A 22,883-nucleotide genomic window follows, 5' to 3' on the forward strand; every position below is an offset into this window, starting at 1 on the left:
TTCAGTGAGACTGATGGTTGATTCACTGGATTACCTAAATTAGAGGGATTAGATTTCTGGAGATCTGAGGATTTTGGGGCTGTGACTGGGTTTCTCCTGTAGGGATTGTTGCCGCCTCTTCAGGGCTGTTGGGTTTGCGGTGTAATACATAATGTGTATCTGGAGAGTTGCAGTTATTGTACCCTGTGCGGTGGATTATTGGTGCACTATAGGTACCTGACACTGCCGGGATAGAAGCGTAACCCCATCCCCCCACGTGCCGCACATACACTCACACAATTACATCCGTCCATTTAGATTCATCATGACTTATTATTTGTTGAATGTTTTCTTATCACGAATCCACCGATAAGTATCTAGGAATAGTCATATTACAGGTAAATAAGATTTATTGTAGCCCCCCCCCCCTCCAGTAGTGACACTAATGGCTCGTGTGGGGGGGATTATAGCCGCGTCTACATACTGTGCGTGTAAGGCCTCATTCACACATCCACAATTACAGACAGAAAAGACAGACAGATGAAAAATAACAGGCTCAAATCTGCGGAGTGAAAAATATTCTGTGACATACGGTCACTGAATCTGTAGCTGTTAGGCCTGGAACTGTGGAGACCCCAGTCCAGTACCGACCCCCCACCACCACCACCACCACCATGCGGCCCCTGGTTTCCAAGGGGGGAGGGGTGACAATTCTCTTCTCTGGGCGTCCTGTTTTATCAGGGTTTATAGCAGAGCGGAGGAGGTGCCGTGACACAGGGCGTTAATAAGCTGATTACGATCAGTCATCTCCGCTCGGCGGGCGGCTTCACGGGTCACCGCTCATATCCTGCACAGGGATTAGAGCGCAGTGTGAATGGCGCCCTCACACTATTGTCATTTACTGATTGAAAATTGTCACTTTATGAATTAAAAATCATAAGTATTTAAAGTCAACTCAGCTTCTTAAAGGGGGATTCCTTTAAGACCCCCGAGTGGCCATTGATGCCCGGCAGCCATAGTGTTGTATATCTGGTCACCCGCCTGCTATGACGGAGGTGTGGGACCTCACCCAGCTTTCCCATACACTGATAAGACTCGCTCCCCTGACTTTTCTTCTTAGATTTTCATCCTCTTATACATTTCTGTATTTTTTCCAGCGATTGTGAAACTCGAGGAAACCGGGGGCGATTATGTCTGATTCTGCTGAGATAATCCCAAAGATTACACGTTATAATCTGTAACAACTGTAACCCTGTAGAGGCCGGGAGCACAGGACGCCTGGGAAGCCCTGAGGGGGGTCCCCTAATCCGCAAACCAATCTTCTCAAGCGTTTGATAATCCGGAACTGGTATCTGGCATAGAACAGCAACATAGGGAGAGACAGGGAGATGTTCTGTGATTGCCTGCTGATCCAGAACATCCGATGATCCAGAATATACAATGATCCATTATAGCCAATGATCCAGAACGCCTGCTGATCCATATTATCCAATAATCCAGAACATCCAATGAACTGGCACCCATCATGGAATAGTTCTATATTTTGGGCAGAAGGATATACATAATAGCTCTCACACCTCTTGAGCAGAGAGAAGTCCCTTCCAGTCAAGTCTCACTTAATCTAGGAGTCTTTAAACTTTGACCGCGATTTTATGCCAAGCCAAACAATCTCTCCAAGAGGAAGGGTTTCCCATCTGCAGACGGCTGTTTCGGGGTTGTTACCCCTCTTCAGGGCAGAGAAGGGGGCTGGCTGCTAGTGAGAGGTCTATGGACAGGGGCCACAGGGGTAATAACTCCATTGCTGCTCCACTGACTCATCTCTCAAACACTTTAAAACTTTTTCTTTGAATTTAGTTGTTTATAGTTTTCTGTTTTTGTTTTTTTTTAGATTCCTGATAGCTAATCAGATTTTTACTACAGTGATCTATACAGTATGGCGGACATTTATTAAGTCCAGCGTTTTTTACGGACTGCCTCTACATAAATCCCGTGCGCTCGGCCGAAAACCTACGCCAGCTGAGAACTGGAGTAGGTTTTCGGCGTATCTTTTGGCGGAACGGATGGTAAATCGCGCGGACTCTGAGTCCGCGCCCTCCGTTCCGCCCCCTTCGCACCCCCTCCCCGCCCCCCGGCGTACTCTGAAATTGGCCATTTGCGAATAAAATAATACGCAAATCGGCACTTTCCGCGGAAAATCATCCGTACGCCGGATGATACATGTCCCCCAATGTGTATGAATATATGTGTTTGCGTGTAAAAAAAAAATATATATATATCTCCCTTATGTATGTGTGTGTGTATAAATAAATATATATCCATGTGTGTGTGTATATATATATATAGTATATGTGTATATGCGTGTGTGTATATATGTGTGTGTGTGTGTATGGTCAGAATGGCAGGTGGCGCCTGTGATGGCAGCTGTATATGCGCGTGTATATATATATATATATATATATATATATATATATATATATGGCGGAGCTGCTGCTCTCGGTCACCGCTGACCTTTCTGTCACATCCTGACAGATACGGAGCATTAGCCGTATCCGGCGTCGGTGAAGATTCTCAGAGTTATTGTTGCTCGTCCCCCCCATGAATAATAGATTTCCTTTCTATTATTATACCTCAGTGTATAGATTCCTGATATTGGAGGATGATTGGTAAGATAATCTGCAGGTAATGCAGACCATTGCTCTATACAGCAGTATATAGACTATAATGTGCAGGTACCGCAGACCATTGCTCTATACAGCAGTATATAGACTATAATGTGCAGGTACCGCAGACCATTGCTCTATACGACAGTATATAGACTATAATGTGCAGGTACCGCAGACCATTGCTCTATACAGCAGTATATAGACTATAATGTGCAGGTACCGCAGACCATTGCTCTATACAGCAGTATATAGACTATAATGTACAGGAACTGCAGACCATTGCTCTATACGACAGTATATAGACTATAATGTGCAGGTACTGCAGACCATTGCTCTATACAGCAGGATATATAATGTGCAGGTCCCGCAGACCATTGCTCTGTACAGCAGTATATAGACTATAATGTGCAGGTACCGCAGACCATTGCTATACAGCAGTATATAGACTATAATGTTCAGGTAATGCAGACCATTGCTCTATACAGCAGGATATATAATGTGCAGGTACCGCAGACTATTGCTCTATACAGCAGTATATAGACTATAATGTTCAGGTAATGCAGACCATTGCTCTATACAGCAGGATATATAATGTGCAGGTACCGCAGACCATTGCTCTATACAGCAGTATATAGACTATAATGTTCAGGTAATGCAGACCATTGCTCTATACAGCAGGATATATAATGTCCAGGTACCGCAGACCATTGCTCTGTACAGCAGTATATAGACAATAATGTGCAGGTACTGCAGACCATTGTGGGGGCTCGAGCAGCAGGGCATTGCGGGGGCTCGGGCAGCAGACCATTGTGGGGGCTCGGGCAGCAGACCATTGCGGGGGCTCGGGCAGCAGACCATTGCGGGGGCTCGGGCAGCAGACCATTGCGGGGGCTCGGGCAGCAGACCATTGCGGGGGCTCGGGCAGCAGACCATTGCGGGGGCTCGGGCAGCAGACCATTGCGGGAGCTCGGGCAGCAGACCATTGCGGGGGCTCGGGCAGCAGACCATTGCGGGGGCTCGGGCAGCAGACCATTGCGGGGGCTCGGGCAGCAGACCATTGCGGGGTCTCGGGCAGCAGGGCATTGCGGGGGCTCGGGCAGCAGACCATTGCGGGGGCTCGGGCAGCAGGGCATTGCGGGGTCTCGGGCAGCAGGGCATTGCGGGGTCTCGGGCAGCAGACAATTGTGGGGGCTCGGGCAGCAGGGCATTGGGGGGGCTCGGGCAGCAGGGTGCTGCGGGGGCTCGGGCAGCAGACCATTGTGGGGGCTCGGGCAGCAGACCATTGTGGGGGCTCGGGCAGCAGGGCGCTGTGGGGGCTCGGGCAGCAGACCATTGTGGGGGCTCGGGCAGCAGGGCGCTGTGGGGGCTCGGGCAGCAGGGCGCTGTGGGGGCTCGGGCAGCAGGGCGCTGTGGGGGCTTGGGCAGCAGGGCATTGGGGGGGCTCGGGCAGCAGGGCATTGGGGGGGCTCGGGCAGCAGGGCATTGCGGGGGCCCTTTTATTTAGTCTTATACAATGTCTTAAGATTTGTCCCATGACCCCGCTGACTTTCTGGGATCTTCCTAGTATCAGTTATTGTGCACAGTGTTCTGGGTGGTCACTCAGAGTGGGTGTGGCCAGGATCGGCCCCGCCCCTGCTCGCAGGATAACTGTTTTAATAACTGCAGCCATGACTGAAAGACAAATATGTCTGTGCTGGCCGAGATCCAGGCCGATATAAATACAGCCACCACTGCTGAGAGATCAGGTTACACTATTTAACCATTGCCAGGACGTCGCACTCACTATGTATCAAGGGGCGGATTAACATTACCATAGGCCCCGGGCTGTTCACCGAGCCTGGTACCCCCCAGCCCACTGTAACTATGGTAACACTAGCGGGGTGTTCATAGTACAGGACAGATAATGTCATGATTTGTGCAAATAAGTGGTAAAAAAGCAGTGATTTTTTACAAATCATGGCAGAAATGTATCCAGGAGACAATACAACAATGAAAGTAAACACTTTTTGGGTGGCCATGGGCCCCCCAGGAGCTCTGGGCCCCGGGCTACTGCCTGAATAGGACCTATTATAATCCGCTACTCTATGTATCTGCCCCTCCTTGTGAGGATACAGGGGCGGTATACAGGTCAGCAGGTAGATGGGGGGCTGTATACAGGTCAGCAGGTAAATGGGGGGCTGTATACAGGTCAGCAGGTAGATGGGGGGCAGTATACAGGTCAGCAGGTAGATGGGGGGTGTATACAGGTCAGCCGTTAGATGGGGGGGCTGTATACAGGTCAGCAGGTAGATGGGGGGGCTGTATACAGGTCATCAGGTAGATGGGGGGGCTGTATACAGGTCAGCAGGTAGATGGGGGGGGCTGTATACAGGTCAGCAGGTAGATGGGGGGCTGTATACAGGTCAGCAGGTAGATGGGGGGCTGTATACAGGTCAGCAGGTAGATGGGGGGCTGTATACAGGTCAGCAGGTAGATGGGGGGCTGTATACAGGTCAGCAGGTAGATGGGGGGGCTGTATACAGGTCAGCAGGTAGATGGGGGGTGTATACAGGTCAGCAGGTAGATGGGGGCTGTATACAGGTCAGCAGGTAGATGGGGGCTGTATACAGGTCAGCAGGTAGATGGGGGGGCTGTATACAGGTCAGCAGGTAGATGGGGGGCTGTATACAGGTCAGCAGGTAGATGGGGGGCTGTATACAGGTCAGCAGGTAGATGGGGGGCTGTATACAGGTCAGCAGGTAGATGGGGGGCTGTATACAGGTCAGCAGGTAGATGGGGGGGTTGTATACAGGTCAGCAGGTAGATGGGGGGGGCTGTATACAGCAGCAGGTAGATGGGGGGCTGTATACAGGTCAGCAGGTAGATGGGGCGGCTGTATACAGGTCAGCAGGTAGATGGGGGGCTGTATACAGGTCAGCAGGTAGATGGGGGGGCTGTATACAGGTCAGCAGGTAGATGGGGGGGCTGTATACAGGTCAGCAGGTAGATGGGGGGGCTGTATACAGGTCAGCAGGTAGATGGGGGGGTTGTATACAGGTCAGCAGGTAGATGGGGGGGCTGTATACAGGTCAGCAGGTAGATGGGGGGTGTATACAGGTCAGCAGGTAGATGGGGGGGGCTGTATACAGGTCAGCAGGTAGATGGGGGGGCTGTATACAGGTCAGCAGGTAGATGGGGGGCTGTATACAGGTCAGCAGGTAGATGGGGGGTGTATACAGGTCAGCAGGTAGATGGGGGGGGCTGTATACAGGTCAGCAGGTAGATGGGGGGGTTGTATACAGGTCAGCAGGTAGATGGGGGGGCTGTATACAGGTCAGCAGGTAGATGGGAGGGCTGTATACAGGTCAGCAGGTAGATGGGGGGGCTGTATACCGGTCAGCAGGTAGATGGGGGGGCTGTATACAGGTCAGCAGGTAGATGGGAAGGCTGTATACAGGTCAGCAGGTAGATGGGGGGGGGGGCTGTATACAGCAGCAGGAAGGTGTATACAGCGGGGGAGCAGCCAGTCCCAGTACACTGATCCTCCGCTAGAGGAGGCGGCTTCTCCTCCTCCTCCTCCTCTAGTGATGAGTGGTCGGGGCATTCAGCACAGATGACTGGAGACCTAATTGACTTAGAGAGACATGTGAGGCTGCCAGGATCACCGGAGGAGCAGCCGACCCGCACTCCAGAGGTCGAGGAAGGAAGCTGTGAGATGAGTGGAGCGTGCCGGCCCCCCGCACCCCCAGCACCGACCCCGGGGGGATTCCTAGCCGACTGCCTCCACTCACTTTTTTTGGAATCTCATTTTTGAATTTTTTGTTCCTTTCTGAGCGTCGGGAGTTCCTGGATTTGCTCCTTTTTGTGGTTTTTTAGGTGTTTTTTATGCTCTCTCGGTTCCCGCTGCCGTCTCTCGATGGGACCCAGGATGTCTACGTTTTACCGTCCCCGGAGAGATTGGTTGTGAAGGAGATTAAAGGCGCTCGTTGCTTTTTCCCAAAGATCAGATAATGCTTTATAATATCCGCATCCTCGTGGTTAACCCCGCGCTCGCCGTCCACCAGTAGAAGAGAAGAAAGGCTCCCACATGTTGTAGCTCTGCTGCTGCGTAGTCACCGACCAGAGAGGAGCGACCCGTGTCGGGCGGCAGCAGCGGGCGCAGACCCGGAGACGCCGTCATGCAGGTTTCTTTTGCTTGTTCGGAGCACAGTTTAAAAAGTCGCAGCGCGGACGATCGGCTGAACCGTCAGAATGTCAGCAGCCCCAGCCTCGGGACCAGGACCAAATTCCGAACCGTGGCCATGGTGGCGCGGAGCCTGGGACATCTGTCCGTGCAGAGTGTGCCAGCCCCTAGTGAAGCCAGCCTGCGGCAGCCTGGGATGAAGTATAGGTACGGGCCGGGGGGGGGGGGGGGGGGATGGGCTTAATCTCTCCATTCATTTCTCCATCCATTCATATATTCTGATTCCATGTAGCAGAGCTGAATTTGTCACGTAACTTTTTCATGCTTGATGAGTAGCCCATAACAATGGGTGTATCTGGCAGCGTAACAATGCTGTAATAAGGATTCCCCAGGTGCAGCTCTGCTGCGTCTGCGCGTTCACCTCTGCTACATCAGTATATTTGTATTTAGCGTGTAGTGATGGAGGTCGCGGCTCGCCCCACAGTCAGGAGCGTCCCGGCTGTCTTTAAATAGCCCATGTTTACATAAAACTCAGTATATAGCGGTGTGGAGAGTATATACAGCTCTTCGGAGATGACTGGGCACTATTCCCATGCTATATACCTAGATGGGTCACAATAATGTTCCATGATGAGGATGACCTTTGTACCAGTTCATTAGTCGCAGCTGGGACTGGAATCTGAAGCAGAGACAAATTTGTTAGATGTAGCAGAGCCGGCGTTGTTACCATTACAGTGCTGTACTAAACGCTAGGGTTTATTTATTTATTTTATTTTTTATTTTATTTTTTTGCATTTTTACGACTTTTAATTGGTTGTGGCTTAGAGGGAGGGGCGGGGCCTCTGTAATCTTAAACATTAAGGGTGTACTCCAGGAAAAAGAAAAAAATCTTTCAAATTAACTGGTACTAGAAAGTGCCAGAGATTTATAATTTACTTCTATTTAAACGTCTCCAGTCTTCTAGTACTTATCAGCTGCTGTATGTCCTGCAGGAAGTGGTGTATTCTCTCCAGTCTGACACAGTGCTCTCTGCTGCCACCTCTGTCCATGTCAGGAATTGTCCAGAGCAGCAGCAAATCCTCATAGAAAACCTCTCCTGCTCTGGACAGTTCCTGACATGGACAGAGGGGGCAGCAGAGAGCACTGTGTCAGACTGGAGAGAATACACCACTTCCTGCAGGACATACAGCAGATGATAAGTACTGGGAGACTGGAGACGTTTAAATAGAAGTAAATTACAAATCTCCAAAACTTTCTGAAACCAATTGAGGACCCCTTTAAGGATGAAAAAGTTGTTGGATGGTCCATTGCACATGAGACACTGAGAGATCCCGTCGACTTCAGCTGCAGAATTTGAGCGGATAAAACAATTCTGCCAAAAGTTCTTATCTTCTGATCAGACACAAAAGTGAACTGGGACAGTTTTATTTCTTATATACAAGAATTGGTCTCAGTGCCACAGGGATGTATAGTGTATAGATCTATGGGTCACAGGGATGTATAGTGTATAGATCTATGGGTCACAGGTATGTATAGTGTATAGATCTATGGGTCACAGGGATATATAGTGTATAGATCTATGGGTCACAGGGATGTATAGTGTATAGATCTATGGGTCACAGGGATGTATAGTGTATAGATCTATGGGTCACAGGGATATATAGTGTATAGATCTATGGGCCACAGGGATGTATAGTGTATAGATCTATGGGTCACAGGGATGTATAGTGTATAGATCTATGGGTCACAGGGATGTATAGTGTATAGATCTATGGGTCACAGGGATGTATAGTGTATAGATCTATGGGCCACAGGGATGTATAGTGTATAGATGTTAGGGTCACAGGGATGTATAGTGTATAGATCTATGGGTCACAGGGATGTATAGTGTATAGATCTATGGGTCACAGGGATGTATAGTGTATAGATCTATGGGTCACAGAGATGTATAGTGTATAGATCTATGGGTCACAGGGATGTATAGTGTATAGATCTATGGGCCACAGGGATGTATAGTGTATAGATGTTAGGGCCACAGGGATGTATAGTGTATAGATGTTAGGGTCACAGGGATGTATAGTGTATAGATCTATGGGTCACAGGGATGTATAGTGTATAGATCTATGGGTCACAGGGATGTATAGTGTATAGATCTATGGGTCACAGGGATGTATAGTGTATAGATGGTAGGGCCACAGGGATGTATAGTGTATAGATCTATGGGTCACAGGGATGTATAGTACAGCATCCTGCACCTTGTAGTTCAGTGTATTTATATACTGTATCACATGTACTTGTTGTTTTTTTTGTCATGTGAGCCACGCCCCTTTCTTTAAAAAAGAAAACCATAGAATTCTTGATGAAGTAGCCTACCTACCTACCTACAGCTTCTCAGTTCCCCATTAACGTCAGTGGGGACCATGTGCCATTGTTTATGTTGTGTGAATAAAGGGACGTGTCCAAGGTTTGTCTTTATTATGCATCTGGCGCATTCATGGAAATCATTCATTAAAGGGAATCTGTCACTAGGTGTAAGCTGTCGTAAATGAGGGCGGCATAAAGTGCTGAACAGATCGGCGTATTACTTACATCATTTTGATCAGCTGTTCTCCTAATATGCAGGAGAATAAGATTCTTGCTGCACTCCTCCCCCACCTTCCAGCTGCTGATTGACAGGTGACTGCCTATACACAGCATGGATAGATAACTGCCAATCAGCAGCTGGTGGGCGGAGTTTTCTGCTTTGCATGAATATCCAGGATGAGCTCACACACATAAGGGATAGGACTATACAATATACAGCTCAGAAAATGGGCTGAAAATAAGCAAGAAAATAACATTCTACAATCAGGCCATTAGATTGCATAACTCCGAGGTGTTTGTGCCCTGACATCCGCCTGTCCCATCCATCTCTATAAGCCCATTGAAGGAGCGGTATCACCTTGGCGCGGGCTGTCGGAAGGCTTCCATTAGTCGTGTGTTATGTGAGTCCTGATCCCGGGCTCCTGTGTAACCCCTGTAAGGCTTTTATATTGCATACTAAGAATAGCAGAGAGAACTAAGGAGACCCTGCACATCTGCTGCCCGTGTCTTCTGCCTGAAGGACATAATTAAACTCTGCGCCCAGCGCCGCTCCAGCAAGGGAACGCGCTTCGCCTCTCATTCAACCTCTGGCAGCTTTGCAAGAAAAAGGGGATTGGACGGCGTAATCTGATGATTCAGTCTAATACTGCAGAGAACGTAACATCAGCATCTGTTATAGAGATACTCGCCCCGCGCCACCGCCGCTGTGTGTGTGAATTTATGAGGCGTCTGGAGAATAACGTTATAGTCACAGGATACATACATACTGATCCTGACTTACATCCTGTATTATACTCCAGAGCTGCACTCACTATTCTGCTGGTGGGGTCACTGTGTACATACATTACATTACTGATCCTGAGTTCTATCCTGTATTATACTTCAGAGCTGCACTCACTATTCTGCTGGTGGGGTCACTGTGTACATACATTACATTACTGATCCTGTATTATACTCCAGAGCTGCACTCACTATTCTGCTGGTGGGGTCACTGTGTACATACATTACATTACTGATCCTGAGTTACATCCTGTATTATACTCCAGAGCTGCGCTCACTATTTGGGGTGGTATGTTTACTAACACGCTCTTTCTTGTTTCTTCATTGTTTTTCAGAAATCTCGGGAAGTCCGGCCTCAGGGTCTCGTGCCTGGGATTAGGTAAATAGCCGTTTTTATGGTCTCTTTTGTGCTTTTTGTCCTTTTATTGTTTGATATTCTGGAAAATAATTATATGAAGATTAAAGTTTGAAGAGTCAAAAAAAAATCTGTAGCGGTGCGGGGAGAGCTCTGTCTGTAGCGGTGCGGGGAGAGCTCTGTCTGTAGCGGTGCGGGGAGAGCTCTGTCTGTAGCGGTGCGGGGAGAGCTCTGTCTGTAGCGGTGCGGGGAGAGTTCTGTCTGTAGCGGTGCAGGGAATGTGCTGTCTGTAGCGGTGCGGGGAGAGTTCTGTCTGTAGTAATGCGAGAAATGTTCTGTCTGTAGCGGTGCGGGGAGAGCTCTGTCTGTAGCGGTGCAGGGAATGTGCTGTCTGTAGCGGTGCTGGGAGAGCTCTGTCTGTAGCGGTGCAGGGAGAGTTCTGTCTGTAGCGGTGCGGGGAGAGTTCTGTCTGTAGCGGTGCAGGGAGAGTTCTGTCTGTAGCGGTGCAGGGAATGTGCTGTCTGTAGCGGTGCGGGGAGAGTTCTGTCTGTAGCGGTGCAGGGAATGTGCTGTCTGTAGCGGTGCGGGGAGAGCTCTGTCTGTAGCGGTGCGGGGAGAGTTCTGTCTGTAGCGGTGCAGGGAATGTGCTGTCTGTAGCGGTGCGGGGAGAGTTCTGTCTGTAGCGGTGCGGGGAGAGCTCTGTCTGTAGCGGTGCGGGGAGAGCTCTGTCTGTAGCGGTGCGGGGAGAGCTCTGTCTGTAGCGGTGGGGGGAGAGCTCTGTCTGTAGCGGTGCGGGGAGAGCTCTGTCTGTAGCGGTGCGGGGAGAGCTCTGTCTGTAGCGGTGCGGGGAGAGCTCTGTCTGTAGCGGTGCGGGGAGAGTTCTGTCTGTAGCGGTGCAGGGAATGTGCTGTCTGTAGCGGTGCTGGAAGAGCTCTGTCTGTAGCGGTGCGGGGAGAGTTCTGTCTGTAGTAATGCGAGAAATGTTCTGTCTGTAGTAATGCGGGGAACGTTTTGTCTGTTGCAGTGCATGCACAGTTTGGCTATGTTCACACAGTGTAAGCTTTATGTTAATCACGGCCGTTGTTGCCGATTTGCAACAATGGCCGTGATTAATACAAAACGTACGTTGTACTGCAATCATTAATTAGCGGCCGCACAACCCTGACAGGTCACACAGTGAAGAGTGCGGCTCCAGGATCCCAATTCAATAGAAATGAAAATCATCCAGCCAGTACTGCAGTACCGGCCAGGATGATCTTCACCTGTGACACGGCCAGGTCACAGAACGGACGGTGCCTTACATAGTGTGAACCTGGCCTTATTCTTTCTTTCTATTGACCTTGGTGCGAGGATTCCTACACCATTCCTGACACTCTGACATCTGTGTCTTCCGCAGGAACATGGGTGACGTTTGGAGGTCAGATCACGGATGAGGTAAGTCACGGATGTATAAATACCGTTTGACCCACATGCGGCAGTGATGGTGCAGGGGTCAGGGGTCGGGGTCCTTGTCTGCTACATCTGTCCGATTTTCATCAGACTTATTTTTAACTCTGCTTGACAGGGAGGTCTCTGCCGCCTGGAGCTGCCATCATTCTGTGACGCCCGGAGCTGTCATTATAGACACTGCTCCTGTTTGTGGCTTTACATATTCATTGGTTATTTGATTTTATGTATGTTTTTATATATTTTTAACTATTTTATTTATATATTATATATACAGTATGTCTTTTTACATACATATCTACCCCAAGGGTCTGAATGCATTATAGTTCCCTATAGATCACTGTGATACTGTCCGCAGAGCCACAGCCAGGCCAGGTCATGCATCTAAAGCCGTCTTTCAGTGTATGACCCATAATGAGCAAAATACTAACCTATCCCAGACCTTATCCTGTGTCTGATTGATGGGGTCTGACTGCCTAGACCCCCGCTGATCACAAGAACATAGAGATTAATGCAGGGAGGGGATAGAGAGGACTGTGCAGCTATAATTGTGTGGTGTAACAGTTCTTTCCATGATCATCCCTGTTCTGTGACATCACTGTGTATTATCCCTGTACTGTGACATCACTGTGGGTATTATCCCCCCTGTTCTGTGACATCACTGTGTATTATCCCTGTACTGTGACATCCCTGTGTATTATCCCTGTACTGTGACATCACTGTGTATTAACCCTGTACTGTGACATCACTGTGGGTATTATCCCCCCTGTTCTGTGACATCACTGTGTATTATCCCTGTACTGTGACATCACTGTGTATTATCACTGTACTGTGACATCACTGTGTATTATCCCTGTACTGTGACATCACTGTGTATTATACCTGTACTGTGACATCACTGTGTAGTATCCCTGTACTGTGACATCACTGTGTATTATCCCTGTACTGTGACATCACTGTGTATAGTATCCCTGTACTGTGACATCACTGTGTGTATTATCCCCCCTGTACTGTGACATCACTGTGTATAGTATCCCTGTACTGTGACATCACTGTGTATAGTATCCCTGTACTGTGACATCACTGTGTATAGTATCCCTGTACTGTGACATCACTGTGTATAGTATCCCTGTACTGTGACATCACTGTGTATAGTATCCCTGTACTGTGACATCACTGTGTGTAGTATCCTCACTGTACTGTGACATCACTGTGTGTATTATCCCCCCTGTACTGTGACATCACTGTGTATTATCCCTGTTCTGTGACATCACTGTGTGTATTATCCCTGTACTGTGATATCACTGTGTATTATCCCCCCTGTACTGTGACATCACTGTGTGTATTATCCCCCCTGTACCGTGACATCACTGTGTGTATTATCCCTGTACTGTGACATCACTGTGTATTATCCCTGTTCTGTGACATCACTGTGTGTATTATCCCTGTTCTGTGACATCACTGTGTGTATTATCCCTGTTCTGTGACATCACTGTGTATTATCCCCCCTGTACTGTGACATCACTGTGTGTATTATCCCTGTACTGTGACATCACTGTGTATTATCCCTGTACTGTGACATCACTGTGTGTATTATCCCTGTACTGTGACATCACTGTGTGTAGTATCCCTGTACTGTGACATCACTGTGTGTATTATCCTCCTTGTACTGTGACATCACTGTGTGTATTATCCCCCCTGTACTGTGACATCACTGTGTATTATCCCTGTACTGTGACATCACTGTGTGTAGTATCCCCCCTGTACTGTGACATCACTGTGTGTATTATCCCAGTACTGTGACATCACTGTGTGTATTATCCCTGTACTGTGACATCACTGTGTGTATTATCCCCCCTGTACTGTGACATCACTGTGTGTATTATCCCCCCTTTACTGTGACATCACTGTGTGTATTATCCCCCCTGTACTGTGACATCACTGTGTGTATTACTCCTTAGTATGACTTTTACTACAATCTATGTACTGGAAGCCGCTGCCACTCCTGAGCTCAGTACATAGGTGTCAGGGAGCATTCTCATTCTTTCAGCCATATGTTTGGCTCAGTTTACACTGTATTTGTGGTTTACTATAACGTGTACATAGAGAAGGTTCCTGACATGGGAGCCATAGCCGCCTATTGTCTTTCAGAGGCCACAAGAATCTCTTCTCCCCGTTTTGGCCTCAGGGTCTCGTATGTATAAGTACTGGAAGAGTGAAGGGATAACAGTGTGATGTAGTAGACTGTGCTCCTCCGTACCTCAGGGTCCTGTATAACGCTCTGAGGACCGACCGGCCATCCTGGCAGAGCTGTGAGGACTGACTGGCCGTCCTGGGAAAGCTCTGAGGACTGACCGGCCATCCTGGCAGAGCTGTGAGGACTGACTGGATTTCCAGGGGATGCTCTGAGGACTAACCGGCTGTCCTGGGGAAGCTCTGAGGACTGACTGGTCGTCCTGGGGACTCTGTGAGGACTGACCGGCCATCCTGGGGATGCTCTGAGGACTGACCGGCCATCCTGGGAAAGCTTTGAGGACTGACCGGCCATCCTGGCAGAGCTGTGAGGACTGACTGGCTGTCCTGGCAGAGCTGTGAGGACTGACTGGCCGTTCTGGCAGAGCTGTGAGGACTGACTGGTCATCCTGGCAGAGCTGTGAGGACTGACTGGCCGTCCTGGCAGAGCTGTGAGGACTGACTGTCCGTCCTGGTAGAGCTATGAGGACTGACTTGCCGTCCTGGGAAGCACTGAGGACTGACTGGCCGTCCTGGGAAAGCTCTGAGGACTGACCGGCCATCCTGGCAGCGCTGTGAGGACTGACTGGCCGTCCTTGGGAAGCACTGAGGACTGACTGGCCGTCCTGGGAAAGCTCTGAGGACTGACCGGCCATCCTGGCAGAGCTGTGAGGACTGACTGGATTTCCAGGGGATGCTCTGCGGACTGACCGGCTGTCCTGGGGAAGCTCTGAGGACTGACTGGTCGTCCTGGGGAAGCTCTGAGGACTGACTGGTCGTCCTGGGGACTCTGTGAGGACTGACCGGCCATCCTGAGGGATGCTCTGAGGACTGACCGGCCATCCTGGCAGAGCTCTGAGGACTGACCGGCCATCCTGGCAGAGCTCTGAGGACTGACCGGCCGTCCTGTGGATGCTGTGAGAACTTACCAGCCATCCTGTGGAAGCAGTGAGGACTGACCGTCTGTCCTGGCAGAGCTGTGATGATGTCACTCTCCTTATATGGGCACTGTCCTTATACAAGCAGTGACATCATCAGAGCTTCCCTGAGGCTTCCTTCTCTGAGCAGAGGACGTATGTCAGGTAGTAGCTCCGCAGTGCGGCATGTTTTAGCCTCCTGCTAGTGATATATATCTGGAGTCCTCCCACCTTCAAGCGTAACTGACATTTCAGGGCCATTTTTTTGAAAACATTAAATATCAACAGTTCAAGCGATTTTAAGAAACTTTGTAATAGTTTTTATAAACCAAAAGAGTTTCCTTCTGTAGTGAAAAAGCAATCTCCCAGCCTCCCCCCTCACTGCAGAAGAAGCAGGATTTCTGTCTCCATTATGTGGCTATGGAGAGGGGAGGGGCTGTTAGGAGTGAGTGAGCACGGAGCAGTCCTGCACAGCACAACACCCTGCAATCTTCTCTCAGTAAGTTCATAGATAAGCACTGACCTTTCTGACACCTGAATTTAGCGTTTTAGGTGCCCAGAGAGTCTACAAACAGCTGACCTTCATGTCACCTCTTCCTGCTCCCTCATCTCCCTCGGCCCCTCCCCCCTTCATAGGCTTACAATGGAGAGAGCAGAGCCCGTCTTCACTGGCTTCTCTGTAATGAAGACGTGTTTGGCTGATAATGCACAGATAAGAAGTCAGGGGGGGGAGGCTGGGAGATTGCTTCTTGAGGACAGAAGGAGGCTTTTTTGGCTGATGAAACCTATTACAGAGTTTCTTAAAATCGCTTATACTACTGATTTCTGCCATGAAAAAAAACATGACAGTTACGCTTACATTCCTGATGGGGACCCTATGTGTGTGCACGGGATGAGGGGCCCCCCAGTGGGATCTGCCTGATTGATGTCCGTTCACATCCTGCAGTTTCTCCTCATCATCTGGATGTGCTTAGTATTCCGTTTTCTGTGTCTTCCCTTCTATGTGGAGTCCAGTAGGGGCCCCCCGCCTGCCTGCCCACCCGTCTGCCTGCCCGCCTGCCATACGGCGCTGCACTTGGCACAGTCTCGCCCCCTCCATTATTTAGGGGCCATTGTGCTGAGCGTTTTGTTTCTTGCCGGCCGCACAATGGACGGATTTGCTTGCTCGGCAGCACAGACAGCTGGCAGGATTCCCTCAGCAGGTTACACCTATTATGCCGCACGGTTTTCTACATCAAACTAAAGTGCGTGATGGACTTTATGGGATTTTCTGTCCATTACTTATATGGCGAGATCAGCGGGAGACGGCCAGCTGCACGGCCCTGTTCACACTGCCGTATCTCATGTAAATTAGATGTGTTTGAGGCATAAAACCAACATTTTCTGCCTAGATATGAGGCCAAATCCAATAAAAGATGAAAGCGAGAGTCTGATGGGAGTAGTCTGAGCTTCCCCAGCTTTCCCCGACCCCTGACTGGTAGCGGCCGTGTAGCTTCCTGTATCCATAGTTTAGCAGATTCTCTCCAGTAGGGGGCAGTCACACAGGAATACGGACAATGGAGAAGATTTATTAAACATGGTGTAAAGTTAAACTGGCTCAGTCGCCCCCGGCAACCAATCAGATTCCACCTTTCATTTTCCAAAGAGTGTGTGAGGAATGAAGGGTGGAATCTGATTGGTTGCCGGGGGCGACTGGGCCAGTCTCACTTTACACCATGTGTGATAAATCTCCCCCTATGAATTCCGAGGCCTCACCGCCAGCTCCGAGCCTGTAACCGTCCAGACACATTGGGGTCTGTGATCATTAAAGGGGTCCTCTGCATGGGACAATCCTTATTCCTGACCCCGTCCCAAACCATCCTCTTAGTGAGATCCCCAGCCATCATCTGTACAGCGCCACCACAGGACAAAATAGGGATTACACCCAGGTCATTCAGAGGTCAGGGCCGGGTCCTCCACAGAGGGAGACGCTCTTGGTCTAAGCATGTGATCCCTGACAGAACGCCCCTTCCTTCCCGGGTCTAATCTTTTATAGTCTTTATATTTCTGCTTTCCTGTCATTTCTCGCCGCTCTCCGATATCCAAGTCTCTAAGATTACAGTAACGTTTAATTCCGTCACAAATGGATTACTCAACTAGGACAAAGTGTAATCCCGATAACAAACATGGCGATCAGTCATCCCGAGCGAGCGGTGGAGGAGTCACCTTACATGGGGGATCGTGTTACCGGAGGCCGGGGGTCACAGGAATGGCCTCTGATTCCATCTGTTTGTATTGTGTCAGCTCTGCGCACAGTGTAATGGTGAGACACTCCGGCCTGATAGTTATAGTGATCAGCCATCAGACGCCCTTGTCACTAGGTCCGTGTAGACGGTCTACGGTTTGTTTGCTTTTTTTTTTTTTTTACTGATTTTCAGTTTTTCCATGTTTTGTTTCACATCCAAAGCTGCTTTAAAGGTTCAGACATTTTGGAGCGACCCTCTAAGATCCCATCATGCACTGCACACAGGAAGCCACCACAACCCTCCTTACTGGAAATCTATTCTCTCCAGTCTGACACAGTGCTCTCTGCTGCCACCTCTGTCCATGTCAGGAACTGTCCAGAGCAGGAGAGGTTTTCTATGGGGATTTGCTGCTGCTCTGGACAGTTCCTGACATGGACAGAGGTGGCAGCAGAGAGCACTGTGTCAGACTGGAGAGAATACACCACTTCCTGCAGGACACACAGCAGCTGATAAGTACTGGAAGACTGAAGAGAATTCACCACTTGTTGTCTTCCTCCACAGAGCGCACACCTGTTTTTTTCTAGATTCTGGCGTGTAACCGGTTTTCCCCGTTCTGATGTTTTTTCATGTTTTTTCTCCACCCCAGCTGGTCAGAATTCTGTGTTTTTGACATTTACTGTTTTTGTTCTCCACATTGATTTCTTCTACAATCCACAGATCTGATTTTTATTTTATTTTATTAGGAATAAAAGCTGATGTTTTGCTGGTCTGATCTTCTTGATTTTTGTTTCTTCCTGATTTTTGGCCCTTGGTGTTTTGCAGATGGCGGAGCAGCTGATGACTTTGGCCTATGACAATGGAATTAACCTCTTTGACACAGCGGAGGTTTATGCTGCTGGGAAGTAAGTAGATTGGAAATCCCGGTGCTGGATGGTGACCTCCTGCAGGGGGCGCTCTCTACCACTCAGCAATAATAAAGTGCTGCATATCAGACAGGCCCCAGTATAAGTCACCAGAAGGAGATGTATACAGCTATGTACAGATCTGCCCCCTAGTGGCAGCCACCGCCAGCTGAGATCTTTGTATTTATCTGTATTAAACACTGCGTTATTTATGTTCTTAGCTTCTTCGGATTAAATTCATCCAGTTTATCAGCTCAGATAGTTCTTATTATAGATTATTGATCTCCAGCTAAGGCAAAGCCACGATTCCCAGCATTCCTAGCAGCTGTCACTATTAGAGCATGATGGGGGTTGTAGTTGTAGATTGTCCATATTAGTTAGATCCTCCTGAACCTCCTGGGCACCTGGTCGGGTAGACGACATTACACAACACATAAGAAACCTCAGTGTATTACCACACCTGAGCCCTGCACGCCATGCGCTCCACACCTGAGCCCTGCGCGCCATGCGCTCCACACCTGAGCCCTGCGCGCCATGCGCTCCACGCCTAAACCCTGCGTGCCATGCGCTCCACGCCTGAGCCCTGCGCGCCATGCGCTCCACGCCTGAGCTCTGTACACAGGATTTATACCACAGTTATTGAGTGACCTACGTGATTGCATAGACCGAGGATTATAATCTTTAATTCCTTCCTGTCTGTTCTCATCTCTATATATTCTCCTATATTATATCTGTCCCCATTGTTTATGATCTGTCTCCTCCTGCCGCACATAATAGCGGATTTCCAGATGGCCGAATGTACAGAATATACAGAATATAACATAACCTGAATGTCTTCTACAGGACTATCTATCTATCTATCTATCTATCTATCTATCTATCTATCTATCTATCTATCTATCTATCTATCTATCTCCTATCTATCTATCTCCTATCTATCTATCTATCTATCTATCTATCTATCTCCTATCTATCTATCTATCTATCTATTATCTATCTATCTATCTATCTATCTATCTATTATCTATCTATCTCCTATCTATCTATCTATCTATCTATCTATCTATCTATCTATCTATCTCTCTATCTCCTATCTATCTATCTCCTATCTATCTATCTATCTATCTATCTATCTATCTATCTATCTATCTATCTATCTATCTCCTATCTATCTATCTATCTATCTATTATCTATCTATCTATCTATCTATCTATCTATTATCTATCTATCTCCTATCTATCTATCTATCTATCTATCTATCTATCTATCTATCTTCTATCTATCTATCTATTATCTATCTATCTATCTATCTATTATCTATCTATCTTCTATCTATCTATCTATCTATCTATCTATCTATCTATCTATCTATCTCCTATCTATCTATCTATCTATCTATCTATCTCCTATCTATCTATCTATCTATCTATCTATCTCCTATCTATCTATCTATCTATCTATCTATCTATCTATCCCCTATCTATCTATCTATCTATCTATCTATCTATCTATCTATCTATTATCTATCTATCTATCTCCTATCTATCTATCTCCTATCTATCTATCTTCTATCTATCTATCTATCTATCTATCTCCTATCTATCTATCTATCTATCTATCTATCTATCTATCTATCTATCTATCTATCTATCTCCTATCTATCTCCTATCTATCTATCTATCTATCTATCTCCTATCTATCTATCTCCTATCTATCTCCTATCTATCTATCTCCTATCTATCTATCTATCTATCTATCTATCTATCTTCTATCTCCTATCTATCTATCTATCTATCTATCTATCTATCTCCTATCTATCTATCTATCTATCTATCTCCTATCTATCTATCTATCTCCTATCTATCTATCTATCTATCTATCTATCTATCTATCTATCTATCTATCTATCTATCTCCTATCTATCTATCTCCTATCTATCTATCTCTCTCCTATCTATCTATCTATCTCCTATCTATCTATCTATCTATCTATCTATTTATCTATCTATCTATCTCCTATCTCCTATCTATCTCCTATCTATCTATCTCCTATCTATCTATCTCCTATCTATCTATCTCCTATCTATCTATCTCCTATCTATCTATCTATCTATCTATCTATCTATCTATCTTCTCCAATCGTGTCTTAAATGATACTTACATCTCCCTCTTGTTGTGCGGTTCCTTTCACCTTTTGATGAATTATGAGCTGGGTGACAGTCTATCTTTGCCTGCTCTGATTGGACAGTGTCAGACAGGCAGAGACACGCCCCATTGACAAGGTGTGTGTGTGTCGGACTATTTCAGGAGGAACAGCACAGGAGATATTGTGGAGGAGGAGGAGGATTTATTATGATTGATAATGTTGATTAATAATGATTATGATGATTGATAATTATTACTGTTTCCCCTCTGCAGGGCTGAGGTGGTATTGGGAAATATCATCAAGAAGAAAGGTTGGAGGTAATTATTTGCACTATAAAGCTGAGTGATTAATCTTTTATGCGGTGAACGGTTTCATCGACGTCCTTTCTCTGCTCAGGAGTGAAAAAAAGAAGCGGCATCAATAATTAACGCCGTAAAATTGTGTCGCTTCATTTCTCGATATCTTGTTGTCAGTTATTAAACCCAATTGACCTTTGGTATTTGGAAAGATGTGCGGCCGTGTGCGGTGAACAGAATGTGCTGCCGTGTACACTGACTGGGGATGTGCGGCCGTGTACACTGAACGGGAATGTGCGGCCGTGTACACTGAACGGGAATGTGCGGCCGTGTACACTGAACGGGAATGTGCGGCCGTGTACACTGAACGGGAATGTGCGGCCGTGTACGCTGACCTGGAATGTGCGGCCGTGTACGCTGACCGGGGATGTGCGGCCGTGTACGCTGACCGGGAATGTGCGGCCATGTACGCTGACCGGGAATGTGCGGCCGTGTACGCTGACCGGGGATGTGCGGCCTTGTACGCTGACCGGGGATGTGCGGCCTTGTACACTGACCGGGATGTGCGGCCATGTACGCTGACCGGGAATGTGCGGCCGTGTACGCTGACCGGGGATGTGCGGCCCTGTATGCTGACCGGGATGTGCAACCGTGTATGCTGACCGGGATGTGCGGCCGTGTACGCTGACCAGGGATGTGCGGCCATGTACGCTGACTGGGGATGTGCGGCCGTGTATGCTGACTGGGGATGTGCGGCCGTGTATGCTGACTGGGGATGTGCGACCGTGTACACTGACCGGGATGTGCGGCCATGTATGCTGACTGGGGATGTGCGGCCATGTACGCTGACTGGGGATGTGCGGCCATGTACGCTGACCGGGATGTGCGGCCATGTATGCTGACCGGGATGTGCGACCGTGTACACTGACCGGGATGTGCGGCCATGTATGCTGACTGGGGATGTGCGGCCATGTATGCTGACTGGGGATGTGCGGCCATGTATGCTGACTGGGGATGTGCGGCCATGTATGCTGACTGGGGATGTGCGGCCGTGTATGCTGACTGGGGATGTGCAGCCATGTATGCTGACTGGGGATGTGCGGCCGTGTATGCTGACTGGGGATGTGCGGCCGTGTATGCTGACTGGGGATGTGCAGCCATGTATGCTGACTGGGGATGTGCGGCCATGTATGCTGACTGGGGATGTGCGGCCGTGTATGCTGACTGGGGATGTGCAGCCATGTATGCTGACTGGGGATGTGCGGCCGTGTATGCTGACTGGGGATGTGCAGCCATGTATGCTGACTGGGGATGTGCGGCCATGTACACTGACCGGGATGTGCGGCTGTTTACGGTAAACGAGAATGTGCGGCCTTGAACAGGAATGTCCAACAGTGTATGGTGAACGGGATGTGCGGCCGTTTACGCTGACCCAGAATGTGTGGCTGTGTATGGTGAATGGGAATATGTGGCCATGTACGGTGACTAGGGATGTGTGGCCGTGTGGTGTCAGAAAGTTATACAGATTTGTAGTTTACTACTTTTTAAAAATCTCCAATATTCCATTACTTATCAGCTGCTGTATGTCCTGCAGGAAGTGGTGTATTCTCTCCAGTGTGACACAGTGCTCTCTGCTGCCACCTCTGTCCATGTCAGGAACTGTCCAGAGCAGCAGCAAATCCCCATAGAGAACCTCTCCTGCTTCCCCCTCCCCCCTCCCATTGTTCTGTTGGTTCCTCCCCCGCTCCCTCCCTCTCACCTAAGACCCTCTCTATATTTTATATTTAGAAAAGACTGTTATGACTCTGTAACTTATATCTACATTATGTATTATAGTATGTACAGTTTTGAACTGCATCTATAATGGGGTCCCGATCCCCCCCCCCCCCCAAACTAAAAAACTTCAATAAATAAAGATTGAAAAGAAAACCTCTCCTGCTCTGGACAGTTCCTGACATGGACAGAGGTGGCAGCAGAGAGCACTGTGTCAGACCGGAGAGAATACACCACTTCCTACAGGACATACAGCAGCTGATAAGTACTGGAAGACTGGAGATTTTTTTTTTATAAGAAGTGAATGATAAATCTGTAGAACTTTCTGACACCAGTTGATTTGACAGAATTTTCCTCCGGAGTTCCCCTTGAATGGGATTTGGCATTCGGTGGGAGCCTCCTATAGTCTATAACCTGATGCTGA

The 22,883-nt window shown here is 48.3% G+C and overlaps 1 protein-coding gene across 12 annotated transcripts in view; it reads left to right on the plus strand.

The window, feature by feature from the left end:
- The window catches only part of KCNAB2 (potassium voltage-gated channel subfamily A regulatory beta subunit 2), a 131,809-nt gene that overhangs the window by 92,613 nt on the left and 16,313 nt on the right, over positions 1 to 22,883 (plus strand). For 8 of the 12 annotated variants that reach the window (XM_069948425.1, XM_069948421.1, XM_069948429.1 and 5 more), the window contains 4 exons: positions 10,503 to 10,546; positions 11,919 to 11,956; positions 18,165 to 18,244; positions 20,663 to 20,707. In XM_069948425.1, the coding sequence (XP_069804526.1) occupies positions 10,503 to 10,546; positions 11,919 to 11,956; positions 18,165 to 18,244; positions 20,663 to 20,707 (207 nt within the window). Of the gene's footprint in view, positions 1 to 4,297; positions 4,388 to 6,799; positions 7,012 to 10,502; positions 10,547 to 11,918; positions 11,957 to 17,143; positions 17,420 to 18,164; positions 18,245 to 20,662; positions 20,708 to 22,883 lie in introns of those variants that run through there. The other 4 variants (XM_069948419.1, XM_069948420.1, XM_069948431.1 and 1 more) reach the window with 3 other exon arrangements.

Source organism: Dendropsophus ebraccatus, chromosome 12 (genome assembly GCF_027789765.1).
Source record: "Dendropsophus ebraccatus isolate aDenEbr1 chromosome 12, aDenEbr1.pat, whole genome shotgun sequence".
Taxonomy (NCBI): Eukaryota; Metazoa; Chordata; class Amphibia; order Anura; family Hylidae; genus Dendropsophus; species Dendropsophus ebraccatus.